We start from the raw sequence: 20,264 nt of genomic DNA on the forward strand, positions 1-20,264 counted from the left end.
GCAAACATGCTCAAGGGCAAAGAAAAGAGGAGCGAATGGAGGGCTAGTAACTGACACATGGGGGGGAGGAAAGCGACGCCTAACCCAGCAGCGGGAGAAGGCAGCAACCAGCAGCAAGCTGAGTCATGCTGCAGGGCCCAGGGAAGCCTCCGGAATCCGAGGTGCCAGGTACCTTTGAAGACGACAGTGTGGGGAGGTGCTGAAAACAAGAATTAGTTTCAAGTCCATACTTGCGGCATTTAGACGACGCTCCCCCTTCCCCAGCACATGCACCAGGCAGTCGCCCCTCCCCCGCCACAGCTGGACCCTGGCAGGTTCTGGGTCCGAGGACCACAGGCGCGGCTGAGGGGTGCCTGAGGCACTGTGGGACATGAGGGATTCAATGCAGCGATTACAAGGACAAGTCCTACACTCTAGATACTTTAGACAGGCTGTAAATAATCAGTTGCCATATAAGTTACAAAGTTTTTAATATTTATGTGTCTATCTTAATATAACCTTTCTTAGCTATCATTTACAAATATAACTTCGGGTCCTCCTCTGGCTGAGCCCTGCCTGGCTCTTGATGATCCTCTGCTCTGGGAACAGCATGAATCCATGACTATGAACCCCAGCCCAGGAAAGGAATCCTGCTCTCCAAGGTGAGCCACACAGACACTGTGCATTCTAGTGAGTACTTCCAGTGTTCAGCTCTGGTCATTAATTCTTTATAACCCAGTGGTTACAGAGCACAGTTTCTGGAGTCGAGTTGCTTGGGTTCAAACTTGAGCTCTGCCAGTTACCTGCTAAGTGATCTTAGACAAGTTACTTAACTTTCCAGTGCCTCAATTTCTTTATCTAAAATATTTTTTAAATGCTTGCAAATCTTTGATAGTTATACTATGTCAAGAACTTACCTCAGTTTCCTATAAAAAAGTACTCATAAAAATTACATTATGCTCAAAGGCAGAATTTTAAGAACCTCATGTTTGTATCTCCTCAAAATTCAGATGTTGAAATCCTCCCCCCCCCCCCAGTGTGATCTTAGATTGGATCCTGGGCCAGGAAAAGAAACAAAAGGTATAATAGGCATTATTGAGATAATTGGTGACATCTGAATATGGACTGGGGATTTCATAATTGGCATTGTAACAATATAGGATTTCCTGGTTTTGTAATTGTGCTGTGATTATGAAAGAAATTGTTCTTGATTTTAGGATATACACACTAAAATATTTAGAGATAAACGGGCATGATGGAGGGTGGGTGGGGGAGAAAGCAATAAACCAAGTGGGGCAAAATGTTTAACAATTGGTGAACCCAGGTAAAGTGCATATAAGAACCTATGCAACCTTTTCATTAGTTTAAAATGATACAATATTAACATTTATAAAAAAACAAATATGCTGTGGACAAAATATTTCCTCCATATATAATCTTCTCCAGGTAACATTCAATGATTAAGGCTGATCCCTGTAGGCCAATTTATCCTATCATCTTACCTTTCCAAACCTAGAGAAAACTTGATTTCAAATCATGCCTAGTGCTATGATCAAAAGCAAGTTAGCTCAAGGCTCCAGAGCCCACTGACTCTGTGGGTATGAAGGAAGAAATCAACTAGTTTATGAATTATTCTTCTGATAATATTTCCTGCAGGTAGTTTTAAGCAGTATCTGCTATAGAACAAAGTGTGGCAGAATCTGCTAGTAGTCACACCAATATTCATTCCTCCTTGGTAACAAACCCCCTGATTTTTAGGTAAGGCTAGGGTTGCTTATAATAAAAGCTAAATTTCCCAGCTTTCCTTGCTGCTAGGTGTGGTTATGTAACTAAATTCTTTTTTTAAAAAAATATATCTTTATTGATTTCAGAAAGAGGAAAGGAGAGGGAGAGAGAGATAGAAACATCAATGATGAAGGAGTCATTGATCGAGCCCGCAACCCGGGCATGTGCCCTGATCGGGAATCGAACCCCGATCGCCTGGATCCCAGGTCGACGCTCAACCGCTGAGCCACGCCCGGCCGGGCATGACTAAATTCTGACCAAAGAGACTAAAAAGAAAAGTTAAAAGGCAACTGCCAAGACATCTCCTCAAAAGACATCAGGCATAGGCCCTTTTCCTTTTCCGTGCCTCTTCTACCACATATAACCTGGAATACAGATGGGATGCCAGGATCTCTAGCAGCTGTCCTAGGCAACAAAGGCAAGCTCCACACCCTAAGGAGAGTGGAACAGAGAGAGAGAAGGAAACGGTGCGGGTGCCTGAATAAAAAGAGCTATCATAACAACCCTGGAATGTCTACCTGGTAGACTATTTTATATGAGAGAGAAATAAACTTTCATTTTGTTTAAGTCACTGCTAACTTACGTTTCTATTATGTATCATAAAACAAATCATAATTTTAAAAAAAGGAGATAAGGTCTGATGTGGACTCATAATTTCTATGAAGTTTTCAAGAGATGATTCACTTCACGAGTGTGGATCCCATCAGTGTATCTCTCTAGAGCCTAGCAGACTCTTCACATAGTTTCAGTTGATGAATATTTTAGAACGAATAAAGATTCTTTTTATAAAAAAAATGTTGCTTACTACAACATATAGTAAATATTGATAGGTATAATGCACATAAGTCAAAGGTCTTTTGATTTTAACTTTCTGTTTTAAAATAATTATCCTCAATAATTTTTAAGAGTGTAAAGAGTTCCTGAAACTAAAATGTTTGAGAACCACTGTCTTAGATAATAATACCGTGCTTGGTAAATTTCAATTTTCAAAGGAAAGGACTACTAAATAGCATTTTCTCTACCATGAGGATTTTAAGGATCAATAATATAATTGATCCATTACCTATACAAGGATTGATGTGTTTACCTATTCAAGGAGTATGGCATTGTGAAAACTCAGCCCATTGTTGGAGAGAGTAGTTTGACCATACCAAATCAATTGCACATTCGGGTTACAAAAGAGTATGTTCATTTAATCTACTGAATACTACCTGAGCATAGAACCAGTCACTGAATGAAGGATACATAAAACTGGAAATAACTAAAACTCACTTAAAAAAGGTTAAAAGTAAAATAAGAAAATGCATATTCTCATATAAGAAGTCCATATATTAGATGTTTCCACAGATGGTTATTTGATAGCCTCATCAGCATCAAAATATTCTGGGATCTTTACATCCTTCCAACCCACTAGTTTCAGGGTCTTGGCTCATGTAAGCTCTTGTTAGCTCAAAATCCTGATATCAAACGTAAATACAAGATCAAGAGTAGAACATGGAGAAGTACTGTGTTTCTTTACATGATTTTTTTTGGCAGCAAGAAAGACTTTTCCCAGAAGGACTCTGACACCCTAACACTGATTCCTTTTCAAATATCACTGATCAGAACTGGATCACATGATTGCTCAATCCAATCATTGGCGAGAGGAATGAGGTTACCATGATTGGCTTAGACCAATCACGATTCTCTCTTTGTGGTTGAGGAAGGGCCTAGCTTTTCCAAAAGCACTTGACTTCTTGATATCTGCACAAAATTAGGGTGCTCTGAGCAAAAATGGGGTGGGGCATAGCGAAGGATAGGCAATCAGTAGGTCCTTGCACAATCATGACAACTGAAATTTCTCATTATAGTAGCTGAGACTATTATGGGATAATGGGTAAATTTCAGAAAAGTTTTATAAAAATTATACTTGCCTGTTTTCTTTCTTTCAACTAATCATTAGTCATTGAGAGCCTAATGAATTTCTAGCAGCATTAAAGATATTCAAAGTCTCATTTTCTTAAATCTTCATTGACAGTTCATTTTTTAACATTTAGTCTTTGCTAAATCCCCATATATATTTCATTCAATAACAACAAAAAGTCAATTCTACTCAACCTCACACTACTACATTTTTGTTTTCTTAAATGATCACGTATGTGTTGTTGCTAACATATTATAGTATCACATCTTTTAAACTTAATACTTTCAGTTAAAATTTTGCCCCCGATTAAACTGAGAACCATTCACATATTTAAAGAATTTAAATTTGATTAAATAGTAAAATAAATTATCTAAGTAGTTAATACAAGTCAGAAACAAATGCAAAAAGATACTATTCAATATGTCCTTCCCTTTATGGAACAACCACACACCAGCTGTCTGGTCTCCCCCTAATAGTATGAGCCAACTGGGGAAGGTACATATTTTCTGCTGATTTTGTGTTGTCTGGCTATAGCAGAAATGATTTAAAGATCATTTAGGAAATAGTCCTCTGTCATTTTTCCTTCAAGTTCAGCTTAAATGTCATCTCTTCAGAGGCCTTCCCTGACCACCCTATTTAAAAAAGATCTCCTCTAATTACTTTGTATTAAATCAGCCCTCTAATTCTACCTATAGCACTCATGCAAATCTGTAAAGATCTCCTTTTGCATTTGTTTATTTTATGTTTCCCTTTTTTATTTTAAAATTTTTGTTCAAAATATTACAGATGTCCCTTTTTCTCCCCATTGACCCATTCCATTCCGCCCCACCCCCCTCCCCAGTCCCTCATCACACCATTGTCCGTGTCCTTGGCTTGAGGATATATGCATATAAATTCTTTGGTTACTCTCTCCCCCTCCACCCACCCACCCTCTTCCATCCCTCTGACATTCGTCAGTCTGATCCATGCTTCCATATCATTGAATCTATTCTAATCTATTAAGTTCTTTAGATTCCACATATAAGTGAGATCGTGTAATGTTTGTCTTTCTGTTCCTGGCTTATTTTGCTTAGCATAATATTCTCAAGGCCTATCCATACTGTCTCAAATGGTACTGTTTCCCATTTAGAATATAAGCACTATGAGAGCTGGAAAACATGTTGGTCGTATTCTATACTTTAAGCGCAAAGCTTAATAAATGCCTGGCATGCAGGGGCTGATCAAAAGATATTTGAGTCTAGTTTTCCTTTCTGAATTGTCTCTATTTTATGCTACATTCTGAAAGCAAAATTTAAAACCAGATCCTGGTATTTATCGTATTTTGGGCATTGATGTTTAATAATATACAATATTAAAATTTTATAGTTAATAGGCACTTAACATAAGGTGTCATATGTGGTGAGACACGGTAAAATATAGTAAAATATAGGTCAATTTCTTTTATGTCAAATGAATATTTTTTATGTACTTTATTTTTATTTTATATGGTTTATTAGGTATGAAAAATTAACCTGTTTGGGGTCAACACAGAAGTTTAGAAATGTCTAGAAGTGAAACCTTCAAGAACTCAGAATAGTTTATTTGCCCAAATCTAAACTTCTGCAAGAACTGTGTATCTTCAATATAATTGGAATTGAAACCACCTTTCAGGACTCTCATTGTGGTTTTAATAATATACATCCAACTGTAACTATAATATAAAACATGAAATATTTTAGGCCTTTTAATAGTATACGTTATTGTTGTTATTAACCAAGTAAGAAAGTTAATTGAAGGGTACACCAAAATCTGGCTGTTTTCAATGGAGATATTCCCATGTATGAGTGTGATTAGCACAGACTTGCTAAATCTCTCTCTGGGCCATCTGTGAGCACCTTCTTGGTTTAAAATAACACATGCTAGCTCTGCTCAGTTCTAAGCAGTTTTAACCACAACTGTTATCTTTACTTAAACCTGGGAAGATTCTCAAATGCCTGAAACTTGGAAATGCCACCTTTCACTAAGAATCTGATCCTCAAATTAAAAACAAGTCTTCTATTAAGTCAACTATCTCAAACAAGATGTTTGGGAGGGATTAAAGTGTTGACCACAGAAATTCCCATCCAATTGTAAGGCGAGGGTGGGAAGAGTATTTTAGCTTACTAATAAGTTTAGAACACATTCATGTGTTAACTTTCTAATGATGCAAAATAAAATTCCTAATAATTTGAATATTCTTGGTTGCTCCTTAGTTCAATCTTAAATTAGGGGGATGCAAATGCTCCTTTTATATTGGTCTCAGTGTGAGCTGCTGGGTTCTGGCCTGTCAGCCAATCAGCAATAGTGGAGACCTCACTGGCAAAGACCTGACAGTTTGCCACTGCACTCAATAGTCAGAGGCCTTGCTCCTTACTGCAGACCCAATATAATCTTTTCTGAAGAACTGCTTTGATCAGAGCATCTGATGTGGAGCCTTGGGAGGCTATCCTGCAGTAAAACTACCTACAACTGCCTGGAGACCAGTGTAAATGCAATGGAGGCCTTCAAACAAATTCTAAAGTTCTAATAGACATTATAACAATCACTTCTCCTACCAAACATGCATGTTCTTAAAAACCTACAACCCAGAAACATTTAAAATAAGCTTGATTCTGACTATGTTGTTTAGTTCTTCAAGTCCAGACTGAGTGTGGTTAGAAATCCTTTAAGGTCATATTTAAAGGTGGTTTTTTTTGAGCTATACTTTGAACACTAAAAAATTCACCCATTTTAACTGCACAAGATAATGACATTTAGTAAATTAGAGTTGTGCAGCTGTTACTACAGTCCAATTTTAGAACATTCTCGTCATTCCAAAAAGATCCCTCATACATATTATGTTTAGGATTTTTTATTAGATTTTTCCCCACAACTTTTCTGCATAAAAACAATTACCTATTTGAAATAAAATACTAAAAATGTTAATAAATTTGACTCTGTTGGCATTTGGACACAAATGAAAATTTTCCTACAAAGGGGCATGTTTTGTATGTACAATCTTTTTAAAAGAAGGCTAATTAGGCATATATTAGAGTTTTCCTTAAATAGCTTTCATAAAATCCTGGATAAAAGGGGATGTGTAGGAACTGAGACTGGCCCCACTTTTGTACAAGGAAAATGGGCCTTATTATGTGCCATTATTCAGAGGGCACATGGTGGCAACAGCAGCTGTGAGTCATTATATTCCTCTCATTCCTTAACACCTCTGTTTCTCACCACAGTCTCTAAGTGCAGACTATGTCATACTCTAGCTGAGGTCATCCTGTCAATCAAAAAGGGCAGGGCAACATCAGGTCACATTTAAAATGGGAACCTAGTTCCAGCTTCAATTTTCCTTTCCATTGGTTAATATTTTCTGGGTATCAGGGAGAAGCACATACACATTGCTTTTATGTGCTCTTGGTCTCTTCCATTCTTTATCCTCAGGGAACATCCCCTAGCACCCTTTCTTCATGGCCTGCTTCTTTTTTGTCATTTTATAGTCATGCAAAAATCCAAAGATTAAACATAAAGCATGTTAGGTACACATGCATCATGGGTAAGGTGAATTTATAATATTTTCTTTTAGTAAACTATAAAAGCCGATGGCTTAGATGTCTTAGATCGTAAGCTCCATGAAGGTAGGAAGTTGCTTTTGTCTTGTTTACTGACATACGTCAAGCTCCTGGAACAGCTCCTGGCAGACAGGTGTTCAGGAAATGCTTGTTGACTATATCGAATAAAGTTCTTTTTTAAACAAAGTTTTTAATATTTTTAATCCTAAAAGATTGGGTAGATTTGTCTACCTCACTAGTGTGTTATGAAAAATGTGTTGATATGTTATATAAAGCACATGTTATAGAAATGGATAAATTCCTAGAAAAATACAACCTACCAAGACTGAATTATGAAGAAAGAGAAAATATGAACAGGTTGATTACTAATAAGAAGGTTAAATCAGTAATCAAAAACCGCTCAACCAACAAAAGTCCAGGACCAAGATGGCTTCACTACTGAATTCTCCCAAACATTTAAAGAATTAATACCAATTCCTCTCACACTGTTCCAAAAAATAGAAGAGGAAGGGCTAGTTCCAGACTCATGTTTGGAAGCCATCATTACCCTGATACAAAAGCCAGACAAGGAAACTATAAGAAAAAGAAAATTATCAGTGGATATCCCAGTTGAATGTAGATGCAAAATTCTTCAACAAAATATTAGTAAACCAAACTCAACCATACATTAAGAGGATCACACCATGATCAGTGGGATTTATTCCAGGGACGCAAAGAAGGTTCAACACCTTCAATGTGATACACCACATTCATAAAGAATAAAAATCATGTGATCATTTCCATATATACAGAAAAAGCTTTTGACAAAATTCAACATCCATTTATGATAAAAGCTTTCAACTAAGTGTATATACCACTAACATCATACTCAGCAGTGAAAAGCTTAATGCTTTTACTCTAAGATCAGGAACAGCACAAGAATGCCCACTCTCACCACTTCTATTCATCAAAGTACTGGAAGTTCTAACCAGGGCAGTTAGGCAAGAAAAAGAAATAAAAGACATCTGCATTGGAAGGGAAGAAGCAAAACTGTTTCTTTTTGCAGATGACATGATATTACATATAGAAAACCCTAAAGCCTCCACCAAAAACTATTAGAACTAATATACAAAATCAGTAAAGCTGCAGTATACAAAATCAACACAAAAAACAGTTGCATTTCTATACACTAATAACAAACTATCAGAAAAAGAAATTAAGGAAATAATCCCATTTACAATTGCATCAAAAAGAACAACATACCTAGGAATAAATTTCACCAAGGAAGTGAAAGACCTGTACACTGAACCTGTAAGACACTGATTAAATAAATCAAAGACATGAATAAATGTAAAGACATTCTGTGCTCATGGATCAGAAGAATCCATATTGCTAAAATGTCTGTACTACCCAAAGCAAACCACAGATTTAATGCAATCCTATCAAAATTCCAATGGCAATTTTCACATAAATAGAAGAAAAAAAATCCTAAAATTTGTATGTAATCACAAAAGATCCTGAATAACCAAAATAATCTTGAGAAAGAACAAAGCTGGAAACATCACGCTCTTTGATTTTAACCTACATTACAAATATAAAGTAACTAAAACGATATGGTATTGGCATAAAAATAGACACATAGATCAATAGAACAGAATAGAGAGCCCAGAAATAAACCCATGTATATATGGTAAATTAATTTACGACAAAAGAGCCAAGAATATACAATGAGGAAAGGGCAATCTGTTCCATAAGTGGTGCTGGGGAAAATGGACAGCCACATGCAAAAGAATGAAACTGGACCACTATCTTATAGCTTACACAAAAATCAACTCTAAACGGATTAAACACTTTAACATAAGACAAGAAGCCATAAAAATCCTAGAAGAAAACACAGGTGGTAAGCTCCTTGACAATGATATTGGTGATGATTTTTTTGTTTTTGGGTTTGACACCAAAAGCAAAGCAAAAGGCAGGAAAAACAAAAATAAACAAGTTGGACTATATGAAACTAAAAACTTCTGCACAGCCAAGGAAACTATTAATAAAATAAAAAGGCAACCTACCAAATGGGAGAATATATTTGCAAATTATGTATCTGATAATGCATAAATACCCCAAATATAGAAAGAACAAATACAATTATAGAGCATGAAAACAAACAATCTGATTAAAAAGTGGGCAGAGAATCTTAATGGACATTTTTCCAAAGAAGACATACAGATGGCCAAGAGGTACCTGAAAAGTTGCTCAATATCATTAATCATCAGGGAAATGCAAATCTAAACCACAATGAGATATCACCTCAAAGTGACACAATGGCTATTATCAAAAAGAAAAGAAATAGCAAGTGTTGGTGAGGAGGTAGAAAAAAGGGAACACTTGGCGCTGCGATTGGAAATGTTCATTGGTGCAGCTGCTATAGAAAACAGTATTGAGGTTCCTCAAAAAAATGGAACTACCATATGATCTAGAAATTTCACTTCTGGTATTTATCCAAAGGAAATAAAAACAGAGTATCTGCACTCTCATGTTCACTGCAGCATTATTTACAATAGCCAAGACATGGAAGCCACCTAAGTGTCCATCAATGGACACTTCATCCATCGATAAAGAAGATACACAGACATATGTAACGGAATATTATTCAGCCATAAAAGGAAGGGAATCCTGCCATTTGTGATAACATGGACAGGCCTTGAGGGCATTATGCTAAATGAAATAACTCAGGCAGAGGAAGACAAATATTGTATGATCTCACTTACATGTGGAATCTAAAAAACTAAACAAAACACCAAACTCACAGATATAGAGAATGAATTAGTGGATGCCAGAGAGGCGGGGGTGGGGTGAATGAAATGGCTGAAGGGGGTCAACAGGTGCAAAAATAAGTCCCGGGGATGTAATGGACAGCCTGGTGCCCATGGTTAATGGTACTTCAATGCATATTTGAAAGAAGCTGAGAGAGTAAGTTTTAAAAGTTCTAATCACAAGAAAAAGGAATTTGTAACTATGCATGGTGATGCATGGTAACTAGATTTACTGTGATGATCATCTTGCAATACATACAACACATACAAATATCAAATCATTGTGTCATACAGCTGAAACTACTATAATGTTATATGTCAATTATATCTCAATTTTAAAAAGCACATATTTTAAATGCACTAGTGGGACTCACGTAGAATACTAAAATAAATTTGAAATGTAACATGAATAGGTTATACTGACCTGCCCACACTGGAAAGCAGGTTCAGCATCTGTGTAAATAGGTGGCATAAACAGAAATTATAAATGGAAAATTTGGGATTTTATACTCTAATAATCCATAGTTATATGTCTTGGTTTACCTAAATTTGGCCAATTTGGCCAAATATTTATTAATTGATTCTCCTTTTTTTTTTTCTTTTTAGTAATGCAGTCTTTTTTCCCACAATTTTAAGACAATTAATGTTCTCTCAGACTTATGTCTTATTATTGCATTACACCATTCCTCCACACCAGATCTATTCCCCCTGATTAAACTTCTTTCTCAGATGTACATTATATCATTTATAAATCCATCACTTATACATCACTGATGCAAACCCTCCCACTGCATGAGAATCTTCTTCAGGGCGACTAACCTCACTTCTTCCTTCCTCCCAGGGGCCCATAAGCCATCATCCAGTCCCTCCTCTTTAGAGGCTCTGTCCTCCTGCCTCCTCTCATCATCTTATCCTTTCTCGCACCCTAAAAAGAAAGCCCTTCTACTGACTCACCATTCCCTTTCTCTCTCTTTCCCCCTCTCAAATGGTAGCCTCTTCTCGTTTTTATTTCTTCACCTCTCCAGCTCAACTTATGGTAAAAACGTTTCTGTCACATACACTCAAGATGTTGTTTTAAAGTCACTTAAACCCCTTAGTTGCCAAATTCAATTAACACGTATCCTTATCTTGTTGATCCCTTGGTGGCACTTAATGTCTTGGACCTGTCCTTCCTTCTTGGAATTCTTTTATCCCATGTTTCCACCACACCTGCTCCACGAATGCACCTTCTACCGTCTTCACCATTTCTCTTCAGTGAGATCTTATTTTTTAAATTTATTTATTTACTTATTTTGCATGCTCTCTCAGTTTACAATCAAATACTGCTCTCCAGAGCTCTGTCCTTGGTCCTGTTTTCAAGCTACAAAATTTCTCTGGGAAAACCAATCAATTCCTATGGTTTTAGTTACCACCTCTTCTATTATGATTCCCACATATAAATCTTTAGCTCTAAACTCTACTGAACTCCATATCTCCTATCTCTGGTTGTTCCCTGGGTATCTTCTCTGCCTATGTGTTACTAAGCCTTCTAAAACCTGTTAGATCACGCCTGGGTTCCTTTCTTTGCAGTGACTGTATTTTACATGCAAGAAGGAGAGTTAACTGAATATTTGGTCACAAGAAGGGCAGGTTATGCTACTCTTGTAATGCTGTTTATTTCTGGTTCTCCTCTTTCTGGATACATGGTGAAACTGTACATCTGCTCCTTTGAAATTAGCTGTGTCATATGACTTGTTTTGGCCAGTAAAACATATTGCAGGTGATGTGTGTAACTTTTAGGCAGAAGCCTTTAAAAACACATAATTTTATTCCCTTCCTCCTGTTATGACAAGTGGCAACATTGCAGAGGAAAGTGGCTCCGTCAGCTGTATCCTTATGTGAGGGTGATGTGGAGCAGATCTGCCACCAACTGAAAGTGGACATAAGCACGAGTGAGAAATAAAGCTCTATTAAGTTAAGCCTCTGAGATTTTGGAGTTATTACTGCCATATAGCCTAGCTTGACCTGATTCAAGATCCAAAACCAAATTCATCATTTTCCCCCCTGCACCCTATTAACAGATAAATCAATAATAAAGCATCCGACCTGCCTTTCCTCCTATATTCCCTGTTTTCCTTGTCTTTGAGCCATCCCCACCTCTATCCACTTAACCAGGCTAGAAAACCTGGAAGCATATCTCATCTCCACTTTCATGCATCTCATGATCTGTTGCCTGAACTACTGTGGTGACTTTGTAAATGATCTCCTTGTCTGTATTATCAGCCTTCCCCAAATCCATCTTCCATAGGGCTGCCAGAGTGGTTTTCATAAAATGCAAACTTTGACCATTCCTCTCTTCTGCTTAAAAATCTTCACAAGCACTTACAGAATCAAGCCGAAAGGCTTTGCGATGGCACACGAGGCTCTTAATAGTCCAAGTCCTCTCTATCTCAACCACATCTCTGCTCTAGCAACACCTAACCCTAGGAGCACTGTTCCTTCTGCTCCCACTCCTGCACACACACACACACACACACACATGCACACACACACACACACACACGCTCACTATACTATTTCTTGACTGAACCTTCTAGAAATTCCAGGTTAGGTCCCATTTACTCTAAGAAGGCTTTCACGGTTATCCCAACCAGACATATATATTTCCTCCCTCATGCCACTTCTCTGAGTAAAATGTGCTTCTGTTACTGAATATGGCACTTTTTACAAACTTTTGCTTATGTGGCCATTGTGATGGCTACAGATAGCGATGACCATAATCCCCTTACAGATGGGCGAGGTCTCTCGTTCACCACCATATCTGGAAAGCACAGTACTTAGCATATTACAGGTACCTCAGAAGATGGTTACACAATTGAAATGATAGGCCATTTCATCAGATAGCTCAACATCTGTTAAAGGCTTATGTATTTTAAATAGCTTAAAATTTGTTGGAAGTTCACTATGTGTTAGGCACTGTAGTAAGTATTCTATATGCTTTATTTTATTTAGCCTAACAATAATTCCAGAGCAGCGATTTTGAACTGGTGTGCAGCAAGAATTTTTAAAACATGCAATATCTGACTATTTAGTCAGGGACACTGGACTCTTTTCCCTTAGATTGTCAAATAAAAAAATGACAACAGCCAACACAATAGCCGTCTGGTGTGAGTGAATAAAAATTATACCTATTTTTTTGTCAGATTGGGAAAAAATATATATTTTTTGGTGTGCTGCAGAATTTTAGTAATTAGTTTATGTGTGCTGTGAGATGAAAAAGGTTGAAAATCGCTGTTGTAGGGCATTGTGACACACATTGAGTACCTGTTGATACTGATTTCATTATAGGAAGCAAACCTTATCTCACCTTCCTGATGGGCAGATCCTTATATGCCCCAGGTGGATTATTCAGTGGATTATTTTCCTATGCAGTAACTGAATGAACAGTAGAGACACTACAGCTTACATTCAAGGTTTTAAAATTTTTTTACCTACAACTTTTACAAGGAAGTCAGCTCTATTATTGAAAACATTTTGGAAAAAGTGGCATTTATATATCATCTTTCCTTTGAAGCATAATACTTTTTTTTTTTTTTTACCATGTTTAATGGACCACTGTAGAAGGTGACGGGTAATTTAAACAAGAGAAACAGGGCACAGAGAAGTTGACTAACTTGTCCCATATCATAACTTGTCAAGATTTCATTATCATTTTACACATACTCCACTCCCACAAAATATTTTTCTAATTATCATTGAGTGGCAATGCCAAGTAGTGACCGAATTGTATAGATGAAACTCAAGCCTTATCTTCTGGGGGCTACTAAGATGTTGGGGAAACTCACATTATATTATGAGAAGATAATATAAAAAAGCTCATGAGTCCAATCTCTGGCCCTCTTGGCTGGAACATTCAAAGTTTTACAATTCATCTCTTATGAATTCTGTATTACCTTCAAATGATAACAGGCAGATATGCGAACCCAGACTGTTAATGCATTTTTAAAAAGCCCGACATTCTTTTCATAAGGAGTCCCTCCACTCGCCCATCTTTGTACTGTCCCCTGAAGAGAGTTAAGGCCATTCCTTTTAATATCCTCAGCATCTCCGCTTTTAGAATACAGGGCGCAGGATCGGTTTCATCTGCCAAAGGCTAAAAAGCCAAGAGACTTGGGCGAGTCAAGCAATTACCAACCACCCGGCCTTTCTGCAGAAATACACAAAACGTGTAGAATCAGTTAATTTTATCCCCTCCTAACCTTTTCACTTGGAAATTGGCTGCTCGGGCGAATGTTGTTTTTCTCCCCGCAGCCAAGTGGGAAGAGCGATTAACGCTGGCCGGACAAACGCCCTCGCCGGGCCATTTGGGAGCCGCACGCGCTCACACCGCCGGGCCGCCGCGCCTTCGCGCGCAGCCGTTTTGTTTACGCGGCGAGCGGGGCGCGAGGGGCGGAGGGGCGCGAACCTCTCCCCATGCAGCAGGCCGCGGGCGCTATATAAGCTCGGGGCCCCGGCCGGGTCTGTGGAACCCACAGGCTGTTCCGCGAGCTGGCGGCGGCCGGGTGCCGAGCCCCGCGGCGCCATGGAGACGGCCGAGCGCTCCGAGGCCCGAGCCCGCGACTGTGCGCGCGGCCGCCGCCCGCTGCCCGCGGCCCCCGACGGCCCGGCGCGGCGCGGGAGCGCGGACTCCGGGTACCGCGTCTCGGCGCCGCCCCGCGCCTCTCCCACCCCGTCCCTGCCGCCCGCGCCTCCCCAGCTCCTCCTCTCCGCTCTCCGCCCCTCCCCACCCTTCCCCGGGTCCACGCTTGGCTGCGATCGGTTCTGCTTGTTCTGGGCTCACGTCTCCTCTGCGCATCTTTGCTCCACCCCGCAGATCCGGAGGCTTCTGGAGGCCGTGGGTTGACGCCGGAGGCCAGCAGGAGGAGGCCGGGCACCGAGTCGCGCAGGCGGTGAGTGAGGGCGCGTGGCCGGCCGAGCCCCCGAGGGGCGCCGGTGGCTCTCCAGGGCTGGGGACCCAGGGCCCGAGGGAGACACGCGCCCGGCCTGCCCCTCGCTTAAGATCGCGCCTGCCCGTGGCCCTGCGGTGGCCCTACCGGGGGCCATGCCGGTGCTGATGAGGCGAGTGTGTCCTCCAGAGCAATTGCGACACGGGGGTCGGACCGCGAGCGAGGCTGCGGAGAGCCCTGGGGCCACAGTCCCCGAGGCCGCGAGGAACGCTCGGTCGCTCGCGTTTCCAGCTTCTAAGAAAAGCTGAGTGATAACTATGATTCATCTCCTTACGTCCGCAGATGCCCGGAATGACCGAAGCCTCTGGAAAGCTTTCCCGATACAGGCACCCGGTCAGGTGAGTGACAGGCCACACGGAAGGTCTCCTGCTCCTCCAGCCCCAGGGAAGAGCCTGGACTTCGCACCCCCAGCTCAGCAGCTCGTCCTGCAGTTTTTCTGTTGGAAAAATCTATCTTCAAGGTTATTTTATCTTCCCAGCCCCAGAGGTCCTTTACTCATCGAATTGAAAAATGTAGCTCACGCCCTTACTGAGAACTGTTAATCAGTGCATGCTCTGCAGGAGCTTAAGGGATACAGTATAAAGGGGGAAAGTGGATTATGATACTGTAAAAGTTGAACGTTGATATCTTGTGGCTGCAAAACAATGTTGTTTTTTATGCCAAGGGCTCCGGTTGAAATTGACTTCATACCAGGCAGAGTGTGTGTATTTTTATTCTCTTGCAAACCAGAAAGAAGAAGGGTGTTCACAGTTGCAGCTTTATAGCAAATCGAGCAAGCTGAGCTTGCCTTGTAAGAGGACAGGGAAATGCGGTGGAGATTCTAAAGGCTCCTAAGGATCATCAAAGGGATCACAAGTTGTTTCGCATAACAAAGAGCTGGTTTTCCGTTCTAGTCCCAGGAAGTCAGCCTTTCTGTAAGGGTTCTTCCTAGCTTTTATTCAGATAAAAGGCTAATTTTGCAGTCTGCCTGCTTCAGAGAGCTGTTAGGTGAAGAGCTAGATGATGTTTGTAAAATGTGTGCGTGTTTATAAATAGCATGTTGATTGATTTTCTACCCAGTGCTAGCAACTAGTGAAGGACACAGGAAAAAAATAACCCCAGCCCCGTGGGAAGTGTGAGAGAGTTCAGTTTGGTCAGTTTTACACTTCAGGGCATGACGTGTCTAACTCCAACAGAGGGAGTGGGGAAGGGTGGGGAAAGTGTATATTATAGGTTGCGGTCTTGAAGTTAGCCAAATGGACGGTAGGTGGGGAAGGCCGGGACAGGGGAAACAGCATGGGGAAAGGGATAACAGGCTCCTGGAACAGCGTGCTCCTCTGGAAGCATCGCGTTGCTGGAATTTGGATGTGTGAAGCTGTGGTCATTCCCGCACAGAAGCGAGAGGCCAGGTCCTGTATACCTTGGCACAGAGTTTTGTCCTGCTCCTGTAGGTAGTATTGGGGATTACTCAAGGGATTTTAACCAGAAGAGTGGTGTGATCAGATTTTATATTTCAGAAAAATCACTAAGGAAATGGTTTAGAGTTGTCGTTAGGACACCAGAAATGAAACTGGAAGTTATTGCAGTTGTTCAGGCAAGAATTATAAAGAGCCATTCTAAGGCAACGGAAGTGAGGATGGGACTGGGTGAATTTGGGGAATACTTACAGGACAGTAGATCAGGCTGATAATGTACTGGATATGGTGCATGAAGACTAGGCAAAAAGATAGGATGGCTCCCAAGTTTTCGGCTGATTACCAGGTTAAATAACGGATTGGAAATTAGGGCTAAAACAGATGTGAGGTGCAAGACAATGAGCCCAATTTTCCGTTTATGGTACTTAATGTGCCTGTGGGGCATCCAGCTGACACTGTCCGTTAGAGAACTGCATGTATAAATCAGGAACTCAGCGTCAGTTTCTTAAGTGGAAATGTAGAGCCGGTAAATAAACAGTTGGGGTAATCATGGCAGTGGGTAGGGCATCCTGGGGAGCCAGAGAGGAGAGGTGATCACTTGTGTAAAACCGTGGGTAAGGCCAGCACCCCAACTGCATACAGAGAAAGAAGGCCCATAAGGGAGACAGAAGAATCTCTCAAAACGGGGGTTCAGGGAGGGATCGAGCCTCTGGAAGAAAACGGCTGGTGAGAAAATCTCGAGGCAATACTGTAACAATTAAACAACATTCTTTTGGTTTGGCAGTTCCAGTAACACATTAAAAAATCAACTGCTTCCTATATAAGCAATTCTTTCCTTTTCATTATGATTGTACTTCTCCTAAGTTTATTTTAGTTTTTAAAATTTCTATCTTGAGTAGTATTATGTGTTTCTAATTCTTTTTACTCAGTTATCAACTGCTTGAGTGTAGGGATCATGATTTAGTCATCTTTGAATTATGAATTGTATCTGGCACAAGAAAGCACTAAAATATTTATTGAATGACTGAATTATCCATGGTTACTAATTTGACACCAAAATTATAAACTATTTTTTACCATTTTGCTAAAAAAAGTTATAAACTATATTGCCTATTTTTTTTGCCTTTTAAAATGGAGTATACCAAGCATAATGTACCATCTCTTTGTCAGAATCACTCTATTATATGAATGCATGGGGTTATTTACACTGAAATGACTAAACTGTAGTTGGAGATTCAGCCTTATCCCCCCTCTTTTCTTTTCATTGGATGAAAAATAATAGAAGACCAGATGGCAAGTTTCATATTTTTCAGAAATTTGAAATTCTGAGGTGAACATGTTTACATGGGAATTATTTGTATGAAACCAGTGTTATTCTCAATATCTCAGTATGGTGTCCCCAAATTTAATTGGATGGGGAAAGGAAAGGGAGATGGAATCAAGATTGGGCTTAGAGGTCACCTTTCTGTACCTCGAGTAGCGAGTGCATAGACAAACTTTAAAAAGAATTGCTTTTTGTACTTGTATGAACTTCCATTGGCTACATCTGTAGGAGTTAAATGTGTGAGCTTTAAGCAAGATTCTAGGTGATTTCTGTCTCCGCATAAGGGCATAATATTTTGTTGTTTTTATGCAGTTGGATATCATCAGAATTTTAATGTAGTGGTAGGATTCATTTTCTTTTCCTAAAAAACTGGTAAATTGGAAGACAAGCCTTCCGTTTTTTAAGAATAAATATATCTATAATGCCTGAAGTAAGCTAAATATTGATCTTAGTCTTACACAAGCTTCAGTATGAATTTGTTTGCCTCAATTTACAACTTGGATAAAGATTTAAAGTAATCAACCAGTTATTGATGCTTTGGCAAGTAGACTCCACGAAAGCTAGGATAGTAGCATTTTAAAACTACATCTTAAGGCTGTGTCTAAATGCATAAGTCAATTGTTAAATACAGGAACTCTTGAAATTTGAACATTTCATGAGTATAAGAATTCTAAATATGAAAAAGTTAAAGTGTATTATGTTATCTGCTTTTTTCAGACTATTTTGGCCAAAATCAAAGTGTTATGATTACTTATATCAAGAAGCAGAAGCTCTTCTGAAAAATTTTCCAATTCAAGCCACAATTTCATTTTATGAAGATTCTGATAGTGAAGATGAAATTGAGGAACAGATCCGTGAAAATTAATCTAATTAGTTACTTTTGATGACATTAAACATTTGTAGGATTTAAGTTTAGTGTGTAAATGTATCATAATCCTTTAAACTTATTTATTTGTATGTAAATTATTAATAAAATGAATATTTTGTAAATACTATGGTAGTTGGGCCTTTTTAAAATCCCTACACTATTATTCAATGCTGGAATTTAAAAGTAGGTGACATTTACAGATGTCCCAATTTTATTGTAAACATTTGATCATTTTGATCTCTTCATCAAATTACAAGTTTATCTGTAGTAATAATTTTGCAAATAGTTATAACTTTTCATAGAATGACAATATTTTCAAATTGAACCTTATAACATCTGCTATTTCCTACTGATTTCCATTGGATATTGTAGTTACAGATGAATATTATTAGATAACGAAGAAAATCACCTTATGTTGCCAATTATACATTATTATTATGTACTTGCTAGCAGATGGTGAAAAGCACTTTAAATCATTGTCAACAATTGAGAATGGGAGTCATTGTTAGGGCTATTACATTTTAGGCATTTTTAATGAATGACAAGTCCAGTAATTGTCTTCTGCTGTCCTTAAACTCAGTAGTAAGATAGCATGGGTGTTCAATACTTACGGCAGTACATTGAGGAATCCCCAGAATTAAAACAAAATGTTTAAATGGGCATGACTTAAATGGAGTCTAAAACAGGGCAGCCAAAAGGCAAGATCGTGATAGTATTTATTCCACTTCCTGTCCCAGAGGCATTTTGGCAGATATGAAACATTCTCCAACAACATCACCTTTCTTACCTCTGGTTCCCTGCTCCTCATGTAAACATTTTCTTATGGGAAGTGAAATAAGAAATTCTCAGTGATTAGTATTTTAAAGTAGATTTATAGGAGAATACGTAATCTTTAAATGGGAGAGAAAAGGAGCACTTCTCAAGGTAAAGGTGACATTAAACTAGGGTAATGAAGTTCTTTTTAGCTCAAAATTTTTTCACAATAATCATTTCAATTGCAAATAAAGAATGTTTCTATAATATTTCAGAATGATAATAGCCAGAGATGGTTACCTAGCTAAGAAATGCCTCTTACTTGAATGGCTACTTATATTCCCACACTTTTCCTTCTAATTGAAAAGATCTGATGGACATTAATTTACAGGCACTTTAAGTACAAGACAAGTGACATAGGGCAAGTTCAAACAATGGTTCAGACTCAGGAAAAGTGAGTAATGGAATGAGGCTGGGGAGAGCTATTTAGAACTGTGTCTCTTCTGAAAACTCTCCCCCTTCACTGCATTCTATTCTCAGGATGTGTGTGTTTCCCAAGGAAAATCCATGTCTCCAGTCTGAACCTTGAGCCTTAGAGACTATTGTTTACCTCCCCAATATTTGTGCTTCTCATTGACATGTTGGAATAGTTTGAAGAACCACTGCCATTTATTGAGTGCGTACTTTTAAACCAGGTACTGTATTCTGTAGTTTATATATGACATCTTATTTAATCCTTACTAAAACCTAAATTCATTATGCAGATGGGAAAATGGGGCTTTGCAATACTAAAGTACCTTGCATCAGGCTGCTCACGTGCAGAGATGGCATCCAAACTCAACCTGACTCTTAGATCCTCCAATCGGGGTGGGCTGCAGCAGCGTACGGTTTCCTGTATCTTTCGGGGAAGTT

At 39.1% G+C, this 20,264-nt stretch overlaps 1 protein-coding gene across 1 annotated transcript; it reads left to right on the forward strand.

The window, feature by feature from the left end:
• Positions 1-513: 513 nt before the first annotated feature.
• Positions 514-18,718, forward strand: RIPPLY2 (ripply transcriptional repressor 2). The gene is made up of 4 exons (XM_081140719.1): positions 514-641; positions 14,881-14,956; positions 15,296-15,351; positions 18,449-18,718. The coding sequence occupies exons 1-4, from the start codon at positions 598-600 to the stop codon at positions 18,594-18,596; spliced, it is 324 nt and encodes a 107-aa protein (XP_080996845.1). The 5' UTR covers positions 514-597; the 3' UTR covers positions 18,597-18,718.
• The last annotated feature ends 1,546 nt before the right edge of the window (positions 18,719-20,264 follow it).

The sequence above is a fragment of the Miniopterus schreibersii genome (genome assembly GCF_964146895.1).
Source record: "Miniopterus schreibersii genome assembly, chromosome: 6".
Classification (NCBI taxonomy): Eukaryota; Metazoa; Chordata; class Mammalia; order Chiroptera; family Miniopteridae; genus Miniopterus; species Miniopterus schreibersii.